Below are 22208 nucleotides of genomic sequence, written 5' to 3'. Positions count from 1 at the left end.
AAAGGAACTGCAAAAAAAAAAAAAAAGTAATACAAATGAATAGTAAATGATATACTGTGTAGATCTTTAAAATGACAGTGAATAGATATTACACTCTTAAACAAAAGGTAACATCATTGAGTGGCAATTGTCAATAGCAATAGAAAGATGAAGATATTTACCTCAACCTGCAGCTGCAATGACTGAATATAATTGATTATCTCATCTAGGACAAGTGCTTTACCAATTACCTGACACTAAAATAATCAGTGAATTGAAAACAAAAATAGAAACAATAATTTAGCACTGATATAACAAAATATTTTGTTATACCTTGTTACATCCTGGGACTATATCTTGAAGAATCTTCATCCTCACACTGATCTTTTCTCTTCTTGCCTGCAGAATCATGTGTTATAAGCTACATATTCCTGAATACATAATCAATTCCAATACTTCATGCAAAATGTATTGAAGGAAGTGAATTACCCTCTCTGCAATACTGTGGCTATCAGTGGCTTGGCCCCTTCTTGCTCTGACATGTATATAGTCTTGCTTAGGTTTAGTGCTTTGTTCATCTAGTTTGTTAGTGGCTGCTGAACTCGTATTCGCTTCGGTTAATTTTGTATGTTTGTTGCGAGAATCAGTCTATTCAAGTAGAATACATGTTATCAGCGAATTCAGATTCAAAATAATAAGTTGAACAATTGGAATTGAAACACTAAATAGATTCAAAGGTAATCTCCACAGTTATAGAATTGTTTAATTCAACTCAACTCAGTAGTTAATACAACTGTAAGTTTTCGGCATGCATTGGTGAAATAGGATGGAGCATGAAAGATGTTTTGTTATGTTCTCTCTAGTCTCACTCTCACCCCTTTCTAGAAACTTAAGAACCAAAACATGTGGTAGATCACATGACATGACAGAATGGGTGGCTACATGATAAAATTGAGAAAGTGAGAACCAACCAAGTGATTAGGAGTGATGGTGTTCTTTCTTTTCCTTTGATATACAGAATTTTGGGTGGTGGTGGAGTTATTGGTAGAGGCATCAATGTTTTGAGGATGCATAGGCCAAATATTAGAGAATGTGGAGTCATTGATGATAGGAGGCTTCATTGCAAATAGAATAAGACAAGTTCATTCAATTTGGTTTGAGGTTAGTAGGAAGAAAGTATAGTAATTTATGAAGAAGGAGAATATGGAGGGAGAGGAGAATATAATTTGAATGAAAGAAATATATATGAAGTGAAGTGATGATGATGACAGAGACATAGAGAAAAATAAAACAGAGTCTGTGTATATGTGGAGTGTAAATAGTAGCTCATATTTTCTCATACTCTTCCCCCACTTTTCCTCAAACCAAATAAGTTTTAAAAAAAAAATATATTAAATGAATTTTATATATTGTCATTTGCATTATTCGTTATTCATATTTAAATATTATTGGAAAAAAAGTAATACAAATAAATAATAGTTGATGTATTGAATATGTGTAAATCTTTATACTCTTCTTTTTTTAACTCATCTCATGGATGTCTATCTATTTATCATTTATCACGTAACTTAAACATGGTTCCATTCAACCAAGCATTTCCTAATGATGCATACATTTTCTCTTTATTATTTTTAAAAAGGTTATACATTATGCATATAATTTTTTTACCATATATATATTGAGTGAGTTCGTGAACTTAACTAGTCAAATTATATTTAGTTCAAGTTCGACTCATTTATTTAACAAATCTAATTTTTAGTTCAAGTTCAACTCATTTAATTCCTGAATCAAATTTGTCAAACTAAATAACGAGTCGAATTTAAAACAAATACTGAATTGGTTCTATTTTTTTCTTCTTATCTCTCCTCCGTACATCTCCTACACCAATAAAGAAAGAGTATGTAAATAATATTTTCCTTTTACATAGATTTTATAGAAATTAAAACAAGTAGTCCATACTTCATAGCATGGTGTTTATCTAGTAAAGAATTTTGAGCTCTAAATGATTATTTGAATATGGATTCAAATGTAAGTATAGATATTACATAACAGGATGTTTCATACTCAAATTGGTCATGTTAAACCTTGATTTTAGGGTCTATCCCATGTTCGATTCTAGAGTTGAATCCAAATATTGATTTAAGGGTGTAACCTAGGTCTTGATTTCAAGGTTGGACATGGTTTTTAATTTTTGGGTTGGACCCTTTTCCTGATTTAGAGATACGGTCAATGATCTAATTTTAAGATCAAGATCTTGATTTTATGGGCAGACTTGAGTCCCAATTTCAGGGTTGGGCACATGTCCTAATTTTTATGTTGAAACAAGGTCATGATTTCAGAGTGAGACTTAGATCTCGTTTTTAGGGTTAGACTCGAATTCTGATTCTAGAGTATGAATAAGATTTTGATTTTGGGATTAGACTAATATGCAGATTTCAGGGTCAAGCATGAAGTTTGATTTGGGGTTTGGCTTGAGTATAGACTTTTAGTATTTTTTGTACTACCAAGGATATATTTCACCTTTTTTGGTAAAGAACTAATCTCTTTCGGGGTTCGTGACTATCCCTCAAGAACAAATGTCGCTCACATGAATCAAATATTCGACCTTGAGGATTTAGTGTAGCCTTACACCACTAGACAAGCCTTGTTGGTAGACTTTTAGTTTGTGTTCAAGTGTAATGACCAAAGTAAAAAATTGAAATAAAAACCTAAGATATAATGTACTTTTAAATGGACAAATTAGATATACATCCATAAAAATGGTTTATGGATAGGATGGATTGGTTTTTGTTTAATGGGTCATTGATGTATTGGATTTATTCAATAGATTTTAAGTGGATAAAGATTATATTTATGGTTTTATTTTATCCAATATACTGTAATGTGACTCAAATTCATTTGATTTGCTCATTTTGTCACCCTTAACGTTCCATAACATTAATTTGAGATCTTATGTCAAATAAGATGCCAAAGACATAGAGAAAATATATTAAGAGTTTAAAGTTTTTTATATTGTGTCTATCATCCATCATTGATTTGTATTACTTTTGTTTGTGAGTTAATAGTATTTAATATATGAATGGTGGATAATTTGCTGATATTGTAAAAAATACTTACATTATCATTGTATATTTATTAGATTAATAGGAATGGGGTCATCTACTAATAAAAAATCTAGCCACTATATTGTCTGTGTTTTAACCATAAAATCCAATATCTTGGAGTGTGAACTCCCCTTACATATTTATTTGGTTGAAAAAAGTAAGGGTATATTTATGTTTAGGTCAGACCTCATTCAACATTCCAAATTGTCATTAATATTGAATAAGAATCACTCATCTTATTAAAAGTATATCCACTTTTATTTCCTAACTCTATTGGATAAGAATCAATAGGAAGGATGCCATTAATAATAATCAATAGGAAGAATGTATATACTTATTTTAGCACCATTAACAAAAATAGTAACTTCCAAGTCTACTTTACTATGTTCCTATAAAAGACAACCTATACCCAAGTTGGCGAGTTTTACACAAAATATTCCTACCTAACAAGTTAACCATTTTATCTTAATCTAATTAATCCTTCTTTTATATATGCGTGTGTCTAGTGTGGATACCCTATTCTTTAGTTGATGGGTCAAAGAAATTGACAACCATCATCTTGTAGACACTAAAGGAGGTTGGCGATAGTAATAAATATTAATTATATTCAAGTGTGAAGTCTTATATTAAATATATGAGTGAAATGAAATAATTTTATAAGTAAAAAAGACTCACAAAAGTGACAAAATCATTATTTAAAGATTTGGTTCAAGACGTGATATCTTGATCGAGGTTGGGTTCAACAATAAATGCAAACCCTCTCATTGTCAAATCAAGTGAAGGCAATTGAGTCTAGTATTATTGCCTAACTAGTCAATTATGACTACTTTTACCCACATAACCACCACTGCCTAACTTGCTTAGCCGAAAAGTGATAATCTGTCTAGCAAAATTAATTAAGCCCAAGAAAGTCTTTGTTTGCCATACCCAAATAAGATTTTCTAGTTTCATGTGCCCCAAAGTTTTGTTCTGTAGAATGCTGTGCTAGCCCGTGGTTTTTTTCATCTTCATTGGATTTTATTGATGTGCTTAAGATCATTTTGAATTTGGAATTAAGCTGTTTGGATTATAGCGACTTTTCCAGCTCATTCTAAGAGCACATGTCTTAAAATGTAACTCTTGCACGTCAAATGAGAAGGTGTGTAAGTGTCTTAAGAGAGCAAAACAAAAAATAATTGTATATGGTTGCAATTGTAACTTTTATTTAGCTTGTGACTTTGATTTAAATACTTTTGTTATATAATTACTAGTATCTCTTTGCTTTATGAGTAGATAACTAATCTCTTTTGAAATGTTTGGTTCTCTCTCATAACAAGGAGAATACATTTGTTGTTCCACAAATATGTGTCACTAGTAGCGAATCTTAATTTAAAGTTTAAAAGAGACAACAATATTTAATTATAATTTATAATTAAAATTAATTATTAACAATAATATAAAAAATAAAATTATATAATTCTTTTAAAGTTTGAAAATAACATACTAATATTAAATAACATTAATTAACAGCTTTTAAAGAAAAATGTAAATTTCAGTGCAGTTATTCGTTTGACTTATATTTATCATTCATTGAATTAGAAGTAAAATATCATGCTATTTTTTCCAATATAAATCATCATGTTACTGTAGGAAATCATATTTCATATGACTACATAGTCTTGGTTTGATTATCTTCATTGCTAAAAATGATCTGAATAATTAAGATAAGATAAATGATTCAATCAAACAAATATTATTCATCTACCTTCCCCGTTTTTGTAAAAGTTACATTTAATTCAGAGATGATTGATATATTCTTCAAATCGAATGATCAACAACATTGAAATCCATATGATATAATTTTTACATAAAAATAAATATGATATCAATATTAAATGTTTTATAGTCATTGTTAAGATTCAAATTAGTCTTGAGAGGGTAAAGTAAATATTTTAATAAAGAGAAAAAAATGAATGACTAATGGTGTAAGAATTTTATACAGTGTCAGTTCATTATCCATCATTTATTTGTTATCATTATTGACTCTTCAAAAAAATTAATACAAAACCAATGAGGAAAACATTACATAAATATTACACTTTTTAATAAATTTCTTAAATAATTATTTAAGAAAAAAATTAAAAAAATCAGGGGCAGCTGACCCTACTTGCTCCTTCAATAATCTACCACTGCTTGTCATTGTTTTGTGATTAGTTAAAAAAAATATTTAAGTTAAAAATTCAATAAATAAATATTTTTATGATCAATCACAAGTTGTAATATATAAAGTGATATATTTTTTGGGACATAAAGATATTTACCTCATAATAATTGTCATTTTTAGAAACCAAACTTTTAATATTAATCATATGTTTGTAGTTTTTGGTTTCTTTGGGTGGGGATTAGTAACTGGCAATTTATGAAGAGAGTAAAAATAATTTTTTTAAAAGGAGAGGGTAAAAATAAAACTTTTTAAAAAATTCAAACTTTATCATGCCTTGTGTATGAAAGAACTTTGTTGGTAGAAGAAAAAATAACTTTTGTGGATACCTGCATCTTGAGAAATGCTTTGATTGTTGGCTGGGGACATCTTGAAAATATTTTATCAAATTTTACATAAAATAATTGTCCAAACTCTTAATTTTATAGTGCAATGACATGAAATTGAAGATATGGAATTCATGAAAAAACTTGAAAAAAATTATTAGTCTTGAACCCAATATTAGTGGTTTATGGAATGCAAACTAATTTCCTTAAACCACTTTTAGTCTTGAACCATTGATCTAGTTAATCAAAGCCCATGTTGAGTTTGTGCACAAACACATATTGGCAAAAGTGTTTTATTTTGATATCATAATTGAATACTTAATTATGACATTGATTTAATTACTTTTTTTTATAATTTATTCATTTACACAACTAATTTACTTGTAACACTTTTGCAGTTAAATCTGTAAAACATATTTTTGGTTAAAAAGTAAAAAATAATTAAATAAAATATCCATTTCTGTATTGCTTATGTGGTGTGACAGAGGGCAGTGATGGACAACTTGAATACGAATAGTGTCAGCCCAAAACTTAAATAAGCCCAACATTAAAAATTGTTTATCAACAATTTTTGATTCCTCTAATTGTTGGTAAAATGCATTTAATTTATTAAAGATGGAGAGAGGTTATTCTATTTAGAAATCTTACCTTATTAGAATTTAGAAGTGGTTGTACCGTTGTAGGATCACTCGTTTGATTCAGTGTAGCTTAGTTATATAATAGTAGAATATGTTTAGGTGTTAAAAGTATGATAAATTGGGCATTTGGTCTAGTGGTATGATTCTCGCTTAGGGTGCGAGAGGTCCCGAGTTCAATTCTCGGAATGCCCCTTATAATTATTGTTTTCTCTTTATTATTACTGCTTAAGTGTCTATATTGGAATATTCAATCTTCTTCACTTTATTTCACCACATTTTGTTGACTCTTAATGAAGATGAATTGTTTTCACTTCATGGCATTGCAGATAGTGAATTTCTCGGATATCAATGCTTGGTTTGGTTGATAGATGAACTAATTACTTTTGGGGTGTGTCCCTCCGAGAATCGAAACAGTGCTAAAAAAACATATTGAACTGTCTTACAAAGTGTAGATGTTTTTTGTTGTTTAAAATTTCACACCTTATCTTAGGGTTTTTGTAATATGGTTAATTTAGTATGAGTTATGAAACTGAAAAGAACATATAGAAAGAACAGCATGTTGTAATGTTGTTTTGGCCCATGATTACTAAAAACACCAGTTTTGATGAATGATGAGATGGGTACAGTATAGCTAAGGTAACAGAGGGATCAAATGATACCCTTTTACCAATCATTGACTCATTGAATGTTATATCCAAATATTTGTCTGAAAAAATTCTTAATGAGTTACAAGAAGAATCCTCTCCCAGAAAAAGCATAATCTTTAGCAGAAGGATATTGGTGATACTGTTGAGTTGTCTAAGTACAATGATGATGCCAAAGTTGTTCAATCTTTTCACTTATTTGATAAGTCTTGGAATTATGATCCACTTCAGAAATTGAGTCAACATGATTTGGAGATGGCAATAAGAAAAGTATATCTGATGACTCTTTCTTAGATCCTCAGAAGAAGTCATACATAATACAGAACCTTGCTAATGAGGTTGGTCATATTTTGTTCTTTCTTATTTGTTTTATTTCAGTTCCTCAAAACATGGAGTAACCATTTAAGAATGCGGCCATGATACTTGGACAGTTTTAGTGTGTTTGGATTAGCCAAACCTGCCTATTGGAAAAAAGCCTTGGTTGTTGTCGGATGCCGATTTTATCTCTTCCTTCATATGAATTTGATTGTAAGAGTCTGCATTCATGTAACAAACACTTCAAAAAAATAGTCAGCTTGGTAGTTTTTTCTTTCTGTTATTATAGATATGAAACACATACACTTGAAGGAGGTGATGAGTCCTTGTTGAATATGAAAACAAATAGTCCTTCCTTCTTTTTACTTTTCTTGAGGGTAGAGAAAGGGCAACATGAATTTGTTACATTATTAAAACAAAATCTGAAGCATCTGGGACATTTTATGACCCTTATCATAACATTAAGAGATAAGAACATTCAAGAGGTGATAATGGTTCATATTTTGCAGCAAAAGTTTTGCTAAACCAATTCTAATGTGGTTCAGTGCACTGAAAGGGATGCTAAACTTTGTATAGTCTGAGAAGAAATGATAAGGATAATCATGTACAAACATCAAAACTAGATAATGGTGCCATTTTTCCAGTATTAAAATTGAAGATTGTTTATTGGTGTAAAATCAATAAGGAGGATGTTAACAAGTGTCCTATTAGCACTAATTAAGTCAGTAAAAGAGGTAGTTTTATCTGAAAATGATAAATTTAATACTTCGAAAACTAATAGCCTTAGTTTTCCAATATAGTTTTTTTCCTCAACAAGTACCCTTAGTGCACTCATTAACCAGATTCAATCAATAAAACCACATTTCTATAGTGCAGCTAATGTACTTTGATTGGCAACACTATGCTATGGTCTATGGAAATACTGATATTGTACTTCACAATCAATTGCTGTAAAAATATTTGTCAGATTTGATCTTCAAATATAGAAAAAGTTTTAAGATTTAAATTAAAATAGGCAGACAACAACCTCTAATTTCTCATTTTCTCCGAAATCATTCCTTTGAATGTTACACAATAAAGTATTGCTGTATGGGTACAGAGGACTAAAGGTTAAGAACAGTATAGAATGATGCAAATATCCAATCTGTATATTATTCTTTGCCTCTACACAATCCATGCAAATTAATAGACAAGGGAAGGTGTATGATTCTATTTAAAAACTTAGCAAGTGAGGAATTTGAAACTCAATACTCAAAAGCTTACCAAGAATAAAACAATTCAAAAAGGAAAGGAGAAAGGAAACTACTGCATCTTTTCTTTGTGTTGAGGAGAGTGGGGCAACTCACTTATCAATTGACACTGGTAAGGCTGAAACATGCAGCAGCATTCTTCAATTCATTCTCAGCAACATGCTCAGTGAACTTCCTCGTATCTTTCAGCGATTCTTCTGAACTGCAGAAAGATATACATTATCAAATATAAGCATTTTCATTCTACTGAAAATTGCTTAAATTGCTCATTATACACCCCTGTTGTTTAATTTCTGCATTAAACTCTCAACCTTATTTGATAATTATTAAATCTAGTTGTTTATTTCTACTGTTTTATTATTAACCATATCAAAAGTCATAATCTATATACCTTGACTCATAAGCTTCCTTGGAGTAAATATATGATTGCCTATCATCAATTGCATCAAAAAGTGGATGCATCTCTTCATAATCTTCAACAGTTTCTTGTTGGATTGCAAGTGCCTCAGAGGTAAGCATCTGAGATTGCATTACAATAGGATTGCTATTATTATTTGCATAATGATGATGTTGCTGAATCCACATGTTGGTGTCATCATTGGATTCCAAGTAAGGGGAATTATTATAATCCACACTGTTGCTGTTAGAGTAGGAATGTTGTTGCGAAACAGGCAAAGCTGCAGCCGCAGCCACAGCCGCAGCCGCAGCCATTGTGTTACTATAAGTTTGTCCTTGTGGACTATGATTGAAAAGTGTCAGGGCATTAGTACACGGCGCCGCAATTCCCAACTCCAATTGTGATGCCACATTCATATAATCAGGCATTGTTAGACCTTGTTGTTGTTGCTGGTTTTGTTGTCTAAACATCTCAAGTTGTTGATAAACAGTTTGAAGTTCATCTTCTGCCAACCATATTTGGTGTTGCAGCCTGCAAATTTCTTCCCAACAACCATGCACAGGGTACTTATCCCTGTAATTTGCTTGTATAATGATAGAATCCATGGCTATTTTCTTCTGATTCGGCTCGAGGATCTTTAATATCTTTACAATGTTACTTACTCCAAAAAGTTTGTGAACATTGAGAAACACTTTGGGTTGGTCTGCAGGGAAATATGGAGCAAGAAGGCACTCAGAAGTGCACTTTCTTCTCTGGTATTTGCACGCGGCGCAGGCTTGCGTTGTGCCACCCTTAAGGGTCATATTTCCACCACCAATTCGGATGCTGGAGCACCCTTATGATAGAAACTAAACTCCACAATGATGATGAAATGTAAAAGGAAAAAACTTTGGTAAGAGGAAGAGGTGAAAGAAGGTGGAATGTTAATTAGTTTATTAGTGAAATGTATGTGCTAAAATATGATGATATTCATAGCAGGTTGTGTTAATATGCATGTGTTATTTGGAGAGAATGGAAAGACTTAGTAAAAGAAGAGAGAGGCAAGTGTACAGATTTGCCGTTAGGGAAAAGTGTATTGAGAAAATTGCGGAAGGTTCTAAATTTGGGATTTTGACCATATGAGAGTCGTAGAATGTTTTTGTGCGACATGGTTTTTCACTAGTTATCCTATCTCATTTTTGAAGCTTGGTTATTTCGCACCTCACTTGGGTTGACGCACCAGTATACATATTTTTCATATAAGAACAATATTTATCTTTTTCTCACCATTCTTATTTTTATTTGAATCTCACAGCATCTACATTTTTCTTACAATATCTACTCTTCTCCTTCTTTTTCCTTGGTTAAGAATGATCAAGAACTATTCTTTTTTTTAAAAACAAAGTCAAAAAATAAGAATAACAGTGGAGAAGAATGTTCTTATTCTATTAAAAACAACGCTAAGAGCAACTATTGGGATAGCTCTAAAGACTTTGATATATGAGGTATTTTTATTTTTCATATTTGTTAAGTTGAATTAGCTTTCTCAAATAGGAAAAAGATGTATGCACCAATATTATCTATTATTCATTTTCAATCATTATTAACTCTTAAATAAAAGAAAGATAGACGAATGATGATTGATGCACTGTAAATCTTTACATTGTCAATACATAAATATTACACTCTTATTTTAGGCTACTATCCAAAATTGAATGTTTTTTGCATAGTCAATCCATTATCTATCATAGTCAATCCATTATCTATCATTCATGATAAATGATATATTAATGATGTAAAAAACACTTATATTTTAAATGTATATATATTTTTCTATTTATACTGTTCATTAGTAGATGAATTTAAATGGACTCATGATATGTTGAGACAATATTAACTCACTAAAAAGATTAAAAATGTTCTATAGCCACTAATTTGTATCAATTCCTAAGGAGATACAAATATCTCATTAAAAATTAAAGAAAGCTAATTCAATTTTTTAATAATGTGACTTTTTTAACATTATGACAATAGCACATTCTATTCGATTATACATCAATGATTAAAACATTGGAAGTTAAATCCTCCTTTGATAGATGGGAGATAAAGAAAACTCAACCTTTTAAAAACATTGTGACACAATTTCACAAGATTAAAAGATCTCATGGAGCAAATTAGAACGAACTCAGTAAAAAACTCCAAAACATTTAATTGGTTAAATAAAACATGTGCATGAAGCTGTTCAACCTACAGCAAAAATTGCCTCCACGTAAAATATAAAAAGACTGAAAAGATGCTGCATTAGACAATATTGCATTACTGTATAGAACTAAGAAGCATAAAAATCCATCTCAGTTGAGGCTATTCCCAAAATGTGAAAAGGACAAAGTTTTGGCAAAAAAATTCAGCGTTTTCCTAGCTCAAAGCTACAGTTAACATCTGCAACTAAAATTTGATTCATTGTTACCACTCATGCTAAAATGAAAATGAAATAAAACATAAAAAAGATGATGGGAGTAAATAAGAGTACAGAATGTGGATCCAAGGGAATGAAGCTCCTCAATTTAATGCTGCACAAATCCTGGCATACAGCATGTTCCATCAAAGGTATCATGAAATGGAGAAAAAATTTCCGGTAGATCAGTAAACTACACACTCCTTTTTCAGCCGTAGTGGCTACAGAAACAAGCTGCCATTTAAACAAATCTAATTGTATGTAAGCTATACATATTCTCTCTAAATGTTTTTTTGTGAGGAGGGCAACAAAAGAAATTTCCCTTTACAAAAGCTAGCTATATGTTCCCAACAACAATGGGGAATTATTTCCATTATAAAACAGCCCAATACCTTCTCCAATATTGCTGGTGCTTCTAGCAATACCAAAACTTGCTTATTGGATGGATTCAAATGTGATATTATCAAAACAACCAATTATGATGAGCGATGCTCGGTAACGATCATCATCTTTGGGCTCCTATGTCATCCAATTACACAAAATACTTTTGTCATCATTCTCATTTCTCCCCCATGAACCTGTTGTTCCTACTAATACCTTGAAATGTATAAAATTTTAAATGCTATATATCCGACCTGAGGTAATGTCAAAACTTGTTGACGGCACTGAAACTTGCAACTTTATTTCCCTAAACCACCTCTGTATGAGCAGAAACGCACCAACATAAAACAGGGCCACAAGTTGGATGCCAAACTATGTAAAACTCAACATTCTTCAGTCCCACAAATGATGTTATCAATTCCACCGGTAAGCTAGTTTACAGCTTCATAGAAAAGAACCTGAGGTTGTAAATGGCCTCTTTCACACATGGTAAGAACATCCACCCATCCACCAATTATCTGGTTATCAAAGAAATTTTTTGAGCACAGCAAGAACAACAGAACATGATATATTTATCTGTACAAGGATTCAACTCACCTTGACAGTCTTGTCATCATACATTATCCATTGTTGACGGTCATGGCTATACGCAAAGCAATGATAATGTTGGCCATAGTAGCAAACCTAACAGTTTAAACAACACATAAGTAGAACATTAATGGTGCAGAAAATTAGGATTGCAAAGCAACATTGAACCAAGTATATATTGAAAATATGTTAGAGATAACACCATGTGGTATGAATATGAAAACAGGGGTAAGATGTTGCTTAATGATGTAATAAAAATCAGAAAAATGGAGCAAAAAAGAGGGCAGAGAGCAGGATAAAAGATTATTTATCGGCAAGTTTTTACCCCGTCTTCTATGTTTGTTTTAAGTAGTAGATAAATGACCTTTTTCACTGTTCGGAACAGTCCTTTCGAGACTTCAATTGAAGCTAATTAAGTGAAAATTTTAATTAGGGTGAGAGGGTGTGTAAGTAGAGAAACAAGCAGGAAAGAAACATGAAATCAGAATGTTTAAAGGCGCTTCAAGCTCCCCCACCCCTTATAAATTTCATGCTGCAAACATCATACTTCCAAACTTTATTTAATTTAAGATTGGCATAAAAACCACCATTCAAAATATAATTTTTTAAATTAGGAAATCTGTACATTGCACGTAGCCCTTTGGTGATAAAGCTCTAACAAAAGGAAAAAGAAATTGATGTAAAGTATAAAGATTCCTTACATATTGTCATTCAGATACTTACCATCGAAACCAAGCTATGGGTACTTTTAGGATCTAGACCACGATAAAGGACACTGATATCTAACTCGGTGCTCAAGGCTGCCAGTGTACCTTTTATATCATCAGCACTCTCGCATGTATTTTGCCAACCTAGAACTGTAAACACTAAACATATAAGAGAATGACAAAAAAAGCCTAAAAAGGAGGGTGGGAAAATAAACATTTCACACGCAACAACTGAGTCACCTGTCATAAAAACATGGGGTCGGGCTGAAAGAAAGTGATGGATGTAATTGAGCTTGCTACAGCCACCAACTTCTAGATCACATGCTAACTGATGGTTCATCTCCACAAGATTCAAAAGCTCATCAAAGGAGCTTTCGGTTTCAGAACACATGTCCTGGAAAATGAAGAAAGGAACAAGCTAAGGTGCATAACAATCATAATTGGTTGTCGGCAGCAGAAAATCAGAGCTCCATAAATTGTTAGATCTTTAAAAAATAAATCCTTCCTAAAAATACCTTCATTGTCCGGAGGGCATTGGCATTTATATTGTGAAAGAAAGAAGTATACTTCAAATGTCTGGATTCAAGACCACAATGGTAGCAGTTCATTTGTTCAAAAATGTCCATTCCAAAAAGTGAATGTGCAATACAAGTTCTGTTTGCACAATCCCAAGATCCCATGCAGTTGCTTTCCACTGATTCTGCATCAGAAACACTTGAACCACGAGTAAAAGATCGATGAAGGCAGTCAAATATCACTGCCAGCACCTCAGAAGCATCATTCATCTGAGCCTGTCAAATATCAGTATATTAGTTGCATTGCTCACAGAACAAATGTCTTTTATTTCCTTTCTATGTCAGTGAAGTTACCTCTTGAAAGAAGTTACTATCCGGATATAAGTTGCTTAGAGCAATTCGCAGGGAAGTAGGAGCAACTGCTTCTCTCCTTGAATCTTTTGATGCAAGATTCAGTGCAGTGAAGATTTCATACAATGCACAGACAACACAGGGGTTACCCACATGATCATGCTCTGACCTTGATCTGCCAAGAAATTCCTCCCGGAAGCGTCTTATATGCCACAATGACTGAGCTTATACAGAGACAGGAAATTGTTTCAGGCTATGAAAAATAATACACTAACAAGATGAAAATGCACCAGCTGATTCTATAACAAATTGGAAAATGTACTTTCAGAAGACCTACCTGTATAATAACATTGAGAAAACAATTATATTCACCAACTTCATTCTTTAGCCCAGAACCAAGCAAAGTAGCTCCTCCACTCACATCCTTGCTTGGGACTCCCTCTGGTACAAAATCAGAACTATCTACTTGTGAGGAAGCTCTCTCAAACATTCTTAAACCGGAAACTGGAGGCATTTTGCTACGTGCTTGATATGTGTCTGATAAGGAGAATCTTACAAGGTTAGAGAGTCGTTAAAGTTTCCATAATTCTTCGAGGAAATGAACACACCTTTACAATTATTACAGCCAATTTAATGTAAATAAAACACATTTGCATGGCTATCAAGATTTACAGGACAGTTTATACCAAGTCAAGCTTGCTTGTAGCCCAAATCAAATCAATGCATGTTGTACAATTGAATGCAAAATAAAGGAAAATTATCAGTAAATACTCAGAAAGCAGGTAAAGCGTTAAACAAGTTTTCGACTTATATTGTCGATAAATGGCAAATGGTATTAGTCTATGTCATAAATGTAACTAATTTTTTCAGCTAGCAGATGGTATGAAAAATCTAATTATCAAACCATGGAGAAAGTTGGTAATGAAACTTGAGTTCAGACACAAGCAAGCCTATTCCCAGTGGCATAGATATAGTCAAATGTCAAGAACCACCCCAAAAGCTTAAGCACTTAAGTAGAGGCTTAAGGATGGTTTTATATCTTGACACAACCTTTCAAACAAGAACCTTTTGGATAAAGCATGGATGATGCACAAGCCTGCTTTACGTTCCAGTGAAATTTAATTGAGAAAACGGTGGCAACAAGGTTGAACTCCTAATTAGTAATTACTTGACCATATATTAGAACTTGTAAAACCAAGTCAATTAGTCAAGAACCTGAGTGTATCCATCATGTTGTAACTATGCAGTCCATGAAGTGTATTTGTAAATAAGATGCTAGTCATATCCTATTACTTGAATCTACTAACTAATCCACGATATGGTATGACTTTAACAGCTTTAAATTTTGCAAAGAAAGCAACAAGCTAAGGAACACAGAATCGAAAATAAAATAAATCAGAGAAATCTACTTTCAATAAACTTCATTTCCTTTCTTGAGTCATTTAGAGTGAGATTAATTTTGCAAGAAAAAGATAAATTTCATGAGTATTTGAAAACACATTAGATGCATAAGAGAACATCAACCACTCCACATATTTAGGGAGTGCAAAAATCATACCCAGACTTTGCCGTACGGCTCTTTTAAGATCTGCTTGGAATCTTTCCTCCTCCTCATCTTTCATTTTCAACTCTTTCAATGCATTTGATCCACTGTTTTCCCACACTGATGGTATAGCCAAGCATCAGGAAATTAGTATTTCGTATTTTAAGAAATACATTCAAAATATGCCTTTTATTAAAAAAGAATTATAAATGATTTCAACCGAGTTCAAAAACTGAAATAAGATATCTGCATCAACAAACCATTTTCAACTTACATACTGACATGATTACCACAGGAAAAAGGCACAGGTCAGGCTAATGAGTTTTTAAACACTGTCAGATTTGATTTTGAATCTAATTAAACGGTACAAAGCATATTTGACCTGAAACTTCATTATAATAGGAAAGACAGTTTGGCGAAGAAAAACGATAATCTATATATGTAAGCATTATTAAAGAAGATATAATTGGCATCATTATCCCATTCTATTCGTATCAAATAAGACCATTAGACATTATCAAAAATAATAATGACAATACATAAAGGCCATTAGTGCTCATTATTTGTAGCCAATTTTGACAATCAATTTCCACATACTGTATCAGACAATTACTACATAAACCCAGTTATAGGTGACTCTGATAGAAGATAACTGAACCACATAATAATCCAGATAGCAAAGATGAAATAGAGGATACAGAAAGAAACTGTATGTAAACAAGAAATTAATTCAACATTTCAACTTTTATCTCACAAAAATAATAATAATTCAACTAAGACATAAATACCAAGTAACTAGCAAGCATTTTAAAAGAAAAGTATCTAAATAATGGAATGAAAGGACTGGGTAAAACAAAGATGGCGGAAAACAAGCAGCCTGCATTTTTGTTTACATGTGATACATTCACATGAAAAGATTGGGATGTTTTCTTGGGATGACAAAAGGTTAAATATATGTTTGAATGAAGATTTAAAACCCACAGTTCAACCATTGGAAAATTGATGATAATAAGCCACTAAAGCTTGAGTGGTAAAAGTGTAATGACCATAACAAGAGAAAGCCCTCATGAGTCATCACAGCCTCTGGAACTTTGTGCATCCACATATGCTTTTGTAAGCCAGACATATTATATAAAGCCATAAACTAGCAGGGAGAAGACAAGTGAGTAAAAAATATTTGTTTAAGTATGACCAAAATACATCACAATAAAAACCCTAATTTAAGAATTAATATGAATCAGCATTGAAGGGAAAGAGTCTTTCGGCAAGGTTAAAACTAACCATTGCTAGCATCTTGATTGTTATGGGATTTAATCTGCTCTCTTAAATGATTGTCGATGTCTGTATTCTCGGTATTCTCTTTTTCCGATGAGACGGGTTCAACCTTCCCATCAGCCGTTCTGGAAGAATTCTTATGACGCCTATGCTTTTTGCCTTGACGCCTATCAGGCAACTGAAGACCATTTTCTGAAACAACTCCGTTAGGCAGATCTGCTAGAGAAGACAGAAAATGATGAGAATCACAAGTGCAAAATAAATACTGCATTTTGAGAGACCTTTAAAAACAATTACCACCAACCTTGTTTAACTTCTGTCGGATGCAAATAACCAATCTTTTGGGAAGTTGAATCAGCTGACTTAGCTTCCCCCAAAGAACCATTTGCTGGGGTGATAAGCACACTATCCATATTGCTTGGGAACCCATTCTCCTTTGCCAATTGCTCCTGAAAAAAATGTGCAAGTTCAAAGGTGTACTTCCTGCAATACCTGATTCTTATCCACAAATTATTTCCTTTAAACTTATACATTCACTCAGCAATCCATCAACCATGTATCAGTAATTTAATCATTAACAATAAATTATGTCCCTTACATGTGTAATAGGAGAAACACATAAAAGAGATACATACCTGTGTATGTGGTCTTAAATGTTCATGCACATCTGTGCCATCAGCAACTGCCTCCAATTGGGCATCCTGAAGTTTCTCCACCACTTCCTCTAAATAGATCCCAGATGATTTCTTTTGTTGCTCGGCAAGGTGCTTCTGTTTAGCTTCATTTTCTACCCTTCGCTGAAATTCCAGAGTTTCTTCAAGTTTTTTCTCCTCCTCTTCTAGTTCAATTTTACGTTTAAATTCATCTTCCTGTTGTTCCAAGTCATCACCATTCACAGTAACAACCACATCTTGAAAGTCACTGTCAGGTGCAACTGGATTGGAACTGCAGCAGAAAAGGCCATCAAAAATACTTGAGAAAAGTCAATGTGTCTCTAAAAGACTAAATTAAAAAAAATGAACATCCAGTAAGAAAATAGAAACATATAACTCACTAAGGAATTGTATCTCGAAGCAAGAGCTGCTCATTACCACTTGTAGCCTGCAAAAGATATAGAATTTAATGTCGTCATAAACTATGGTCTAATATATGAATAAGTCAACATGTATTATGAACACCTTAAAATCTCTTGTTTTCCTGTGATCTTTGTTCTTCTTCTTATCTTTAGTCTTATCCAAATGTTTTGTGTTCTCACTTCCCCCTTTAACCTTCTTGGAATCAAGAGCAAGTTCAGCCAAAAATGCTTCTCTTGCAGCATCAGACTTCTCTGTTGCATCTTTCTCAGCCAAATCTTCCAAAACTGCCTAAAAGACCAAAACAAAGGAACATATCGTTAAATGAAAGAGGAGGCAGCAACACATAATTCAACAGTTTCAATACATACCCTTAGGTACGACTTCACTAGAGGCAATAATATTGCTCGATAATCATAGGCAGAAATAGGCCCAAGCCTAAGTTCCATTTGCTGCATGTCTGTAACATTTTTTATGATTCGTGCATCAATTTTGCTAAGCTGCAAAGCAAAAAAAGTAGGTTAGAACATCAAGGCAAAAGGCCATCCTTGCTGAACCTTAGTAGATATGTGGCGAGAGTCAACAACTGACCTCTATGGATAAGTGCTCTTTGAGTTTCTGAATAGCAATTTCTATACAACCATCCATTTGATGCAAGTAGTCCTTCATTCTCCATTCATCTTCACCAGATTCCAAGTCACATAATTGAGAATTCACACCCGCATAAGTTTCCTCATAACCAAATTGGTTAACATTCATAGCTTCTGCTTCTTGAAGAACATTTGATATAGCATCCAACTCAAACCTATTGCTTACATATGCCACATCATTCTCAGTCTCAGTGAGCTCTTCTCTTCGCTTTCTTAAAAGAGACTCATAGCTACGTTGGACAAATTCACCACCATGTTCCCTCTTTTTACCTTCTTCAAGACACAGATTCTCTACTGTCTGCAGTGCTTCCTCATAACTTATACGCCCAAACTTCTTCTCACAGAGGCCCTGTAGTTGTAAAAACTCCTTCTCAAGCATCTCAACAATTTCCTTTCCTTGATTCTTTTTATCTTCTTTAGTCCGAATCCATGATGTCAATTGATCTCCTATGGGTGAACTTGAAAATATCCAGGATAGGAAAGCATCCTTATTGCTTGAAATCCCATCTGGAGAACCTGGGGAAGTAACATCATCCAAGACAAACCCCTGGGCTGTGCCAGGAGTGACTTGTGTTGGCAGTAAACACTCATCCAGAAGAAGGCATGACGAATCTCCATTAAGAACAATCTGCTCTTTGATCTCAGGAACTTGACTGATACTGTGTGAATCATTCACGGGACCATTAGTTTTGTCAGGATATCTACCCAATCCACAAGCCTGAGAAAGCTCCTGCAGAAATTGGAGAATTTTCTTGAGCTGTGAGGCTCCCAAAAAGCATATGCACATAGGTGTTTTATCAACACCACGGTTTACAAGTTGAGAACCAGCAGAAAGACCCTGTATCTCACCCATGGTAAATTGTATGACCTTGTTCAGATGAGTAGCAGCAAGAAATTTGTGCCTGATAAGCATTTCAAATAATGCATGAACTTTCTCCAAAAGTTTGGCACGCTCTGAGTCATCAGATACTGGCCAATTATCTGCACAAGGGTATGTTATAGATCCTTGATCTTCAAGACCTTCTGTAACATTACCTCCTGTAATTTCACAATAGTCACTGACTTTTATTGTACCAGTATCAAGATCATACCTCAAGTTTTCCTTCTCATGGTAAGAATCACTTGCATCTTTAAAGCAATCATTGAAGTTCTGAGTATGAGCATATTTATGAGTATGGGGCCCGAAGTATGAATCCTCGGTGAACGGAGAAACCATGAATTTTGATTTATTGCCAAGCATTCTAATTGCAGCTGAGACATCCAGAGGCTTCCAAGAAGAATTAAGAATCATCTCAATCCATTCATTGTCAACATTTTGGGGCAAAAGTCTCTGCATTTTCGGCAAGAGATTTCGCATGTGTTCCTGCATAACATGCTGCCTGTGAGATTCTGGATTGGAATGTTTCTCGTCACACTCACTGCAAAGCCAGACTTTCCATGTTTTACTGAACTCAACATAGGACAAGGCTTCTGATAAAATGTCTATAGGCAAAGTATCCTTTGACAACCCAAAATGCGACTTGAGATCACTAATTCTAATCCTAAGCAACTCCTTCTTCATTTCCATGCTTAATGAGTTCCAATATGAGTGCACCCAATTCCTCCTTTCATCAGTGGACCCATTCTTTCTCGCATTCCCATACTTACCACGCCTATCACCAATTCTATGGCCAGATACCGAAGCCAAATCCAACTCCCTCTCCTCCCTGTCTGCTTCATTCGGAAATTGTGGTGACTCGGACTTCTGCTGCAACAGCCTCGCAGCAGCCACTCGAACTTCAATTTCTTTTCTCCTTTCTTCGGGCGTCTTAGAAACCTTCTTAATCTCATTTGGCCTTCTGTTCTGAACCAGCCTCATCTCCATTGGATCCTCCGCGGGCCTCCTTATCGGAATCAACCTAAACCTCTCCTCACCATTACCCAAAGTCTTCATCCAAGTCGATAACGATGCTATATTCGACTTCTGAATCAGCTGCCTCAACTCATTCTGCACATGTGCTATCCGCGACTCCTCAGTGGAAGACTTGTGCTCACTCTCATCCTGCAAACTCTCCTTCGCCGGATCGTTAGGGTTCTCAACAGCAAGCGCCCTCTCACACTCCTGCACCACATCCTCATAATCCTTCGACTCCGTCGCAGCCTCCAACAACAAATTACCATAAAACATAGAAAACTCAATCGAATTCGGTGAAAGCTCAGTCGCTTTCCGCGCCGAATCAACAGCATTCTTCAAGTGCCTCTGTTTCACAGCCGGGTCATTCATAATCGACGAAACCTTATACAACACAAATCCCTGAACTCGCTGAGTGAACCCAGCATAAACCGAACCCTCGTATTTGGAACACAAATCCTTCATCATCTTAAGCGCTCTGTTGTGATTACCACGCCGAAACGCGTTTAGAGCTTTGTCACATTCGACCTTGATTGAACTGTAAACGGAACCCTCAGTGCGAAGGGGCAATTCAACCTTGTTGCTAGGGTTATGGAGTGCGAGATCAGAAACCACCATGCATGAGTCGGAGTCCGGTGACACATCGGCGGCTCCGCCGATGGCAGATTGCGTCACCGGAGAAGCCGCCGGAGAATGTTTCGAACGCGGAGGGTTTCGCTTTTTGTTCCCCATGAATAATCGAGTTCATACAAATCCAAATCACGTGCATAAATAATCTAAGGGAGTGTTTGTGTATGGGGATAGGTTTCTAGAGAGAGAGAGAAAAGTGTGGAATTAAAGAGAGAGTGAAGAAGGATCGGCGGAGAAATATAGAAGAAGGGAAATGAAGAGAAACAGTAGAAACAGCTAACCAAACACAGAAGAGAGGGGTTAGATGGAAAAGAGAGCGAGAGAGTGTGATGAAATTATTATTTGTGAATTGGATGATATGATGAAAATTAAAATATGAAATGGATTATTTATATCCATGGCAGAGGAATGTGATCAAAACAAATTAACCTAACATTATTATTTTTATAATATTTTCTCTATTTTTTTTAACTAGAAAAAGGTTACTAGATTTGAGTAGAATTAAGTTAGGTGATAAAGTTTATCTTTATCGTTTGTATTTTGATCATTCATGTTAATGCACACCAAACTCCAAACTTGTTTTGGAGAATATAGGGCTTGTTGTGAGACAAAAATTAATACCTTGATTGAGAAAGTTTGGTAGGTGGAATAAGATATGAATTTGATGTTATTTTTAATGTTTGAAATACATCAAATAATGATAATGATATAATATGATTTTTAATGTTTGATACATGCCAAATAATGATAGATTATGCATATAAAGTATCAAAGTTATATTTATATTGAAACTTTGTATAATTTTTCTTATATTTTTTGGGTTAATAGTCAGAGGCATAAGAGAGACAATAGTATGTCGCGATATTTGAAAGTTAGCCGAGAGGGAAAATATGTATTAAACGTAATTTATATGTTTCTAATTCTAGATAGGAAGAATATTACGAACTTCGACAAGCTAAGTATACAATATAAACTTACTATATATCTCCCCTTATCTTAACCACCAAGATTTTAATATTTAAAAATTAACTTATTCATTTTTTGTTTTGCCTCTTTGGCACACACAATTTGGTATGAAATTAGAAATTGGAATCCAAAACAAAACCACTAACTAGTTGTAAAGGAAAAATTGATCATAACTATTTTCTTTTAGATCAATTTTAATTGGTTTTGTAGGTGATCGATTAGATTGATTTCAAAATCATTCATAGAATCAAATCCAATTGTATATATTGTATTTAATACATTTATTAAACTCTAAAATGTTATGATTGTAAACATATGATATTTTTTACTTCTTTCATTTCGATAAACTAT

At 33.6% G+C, this 22208-nt stretch overlaps 3 protein-coding genes and 1 non-coding gene across 6 annotated transcripts in view; 1 reads left to right on the top strand and 3 right to left on the bottom strand.

Annotated features, from left to right (window-relative positions):
- The window catches only part of LOC109357181 (transcription factor BPE-like), a 2118-nt gene extending 879 nt beyond the window's left edge, over positions 1-1239 (bottom strand). Inside the window, exons 1-4 of the mRNA XM_019600963.1 lie at positions 951-1239; positions 469-627; positions 313-378; positions 162-230 (exon numbers count right to left, since the gene is read on the bottom strand). Coding sequence (XP_019456508.1) covers positions 162-230; positions 313-378; positions 469-627; positions 951-1100 — 444 coding nt within the window. The 5' untranslated portion in view covers positions 1101-1239. The remainder of the gene's footprint in view (positions 1-161; positions 231-312; positions 379-468; positions 628-950) is intronic.
- On the top strand, positions 6368-6439 carry TRNAP-AGG. The gene has a single exon. It is a non-coding gene; the product is annotated as a tRNA-Pro (tRNA).
- On the bottom strand, positions 8546-9780 carry LOC109357116 (LOB domain-containing protein 27-like). Its single transcript, XM_019600856.1, has 2 exons — positions 8848-9780; positions 8546-8658 (listed from the first exon to the last, which is right to left on the bottom strand). The coding sequence occupies exons 1-2, from the start codon at positions 9654-9656 to the stop codon at positions 8556-8558; spliced, it is 912 nt and encodes a 303-aa protein (XP_019456401.1). The 5' UTR covers positions 9657-9780; the 3' UTR covers positions 8546-8555.
- On the bottom strand, positions 11789-21242 carry LOC109357099. Of its 3 annotated transcripts, XM_019600827.1 has the most exons (16): positions 21111-21242; positions 18312-21080; positions 18092-18220; positions 17826-18011; positions 17702-17748; positions 17283-17592; positions 16952-17096; positions 16654-16866; positions 15388-15492; positions 14167-14366; positions 13833-14048; positions 13479-13754; positions 13204-13357; positions 12980-13113; positions 12266-12352; positions 11789-12186 (listed from the first exon to the last, which is right to left on the bottom strand). In XM_019600827.1, the coding sequence occupies exons 2-16, from the start codon at positions 20991-20993 to the stop codon at positions 12100-12102; spliced, it is 4971 nt and encodes a 1656-aa protein (XP_019456372.1). In that variant the 5' UTR covers positions 20994-21080; positions 21111-21242; the 3' UTR covers positions 11789-12099. The 3 variants fall into 3 exon arrangements, with proteins under 3 accessions (XP_019456372.1, XP_019456379.1, XP_019456388.1); XM_019600834.1 differs by having other exon boundaries at positions 16654-16863; positions 18312-21242; XM_019600843.1 differs by having other exon boundaries at positions 16952-17090; positions 18312-21242.

The sequence above is a fragment of the Lupinus angustifolius genome, chromosome LG01 (assembly GCF_001865875.1).
Source record: "Lupinus angustifolius cultivar Tanjil chromosome LG01, LupAngTanjil_v1.0, whole genome shotgun sequence".
Taxonomy (NCBI): Eukaryota; Viridiplantae; Streptophyta; class Magnoliopsida; order Fabales; family Fabaceae; genus Lupinus; species Lupinus angustifolius.
The sequence above is the reverse complement of the archived record's forward strand: the minus strand, read 5'-3'. Positions and strand labels throughout refer to the sequence as shown.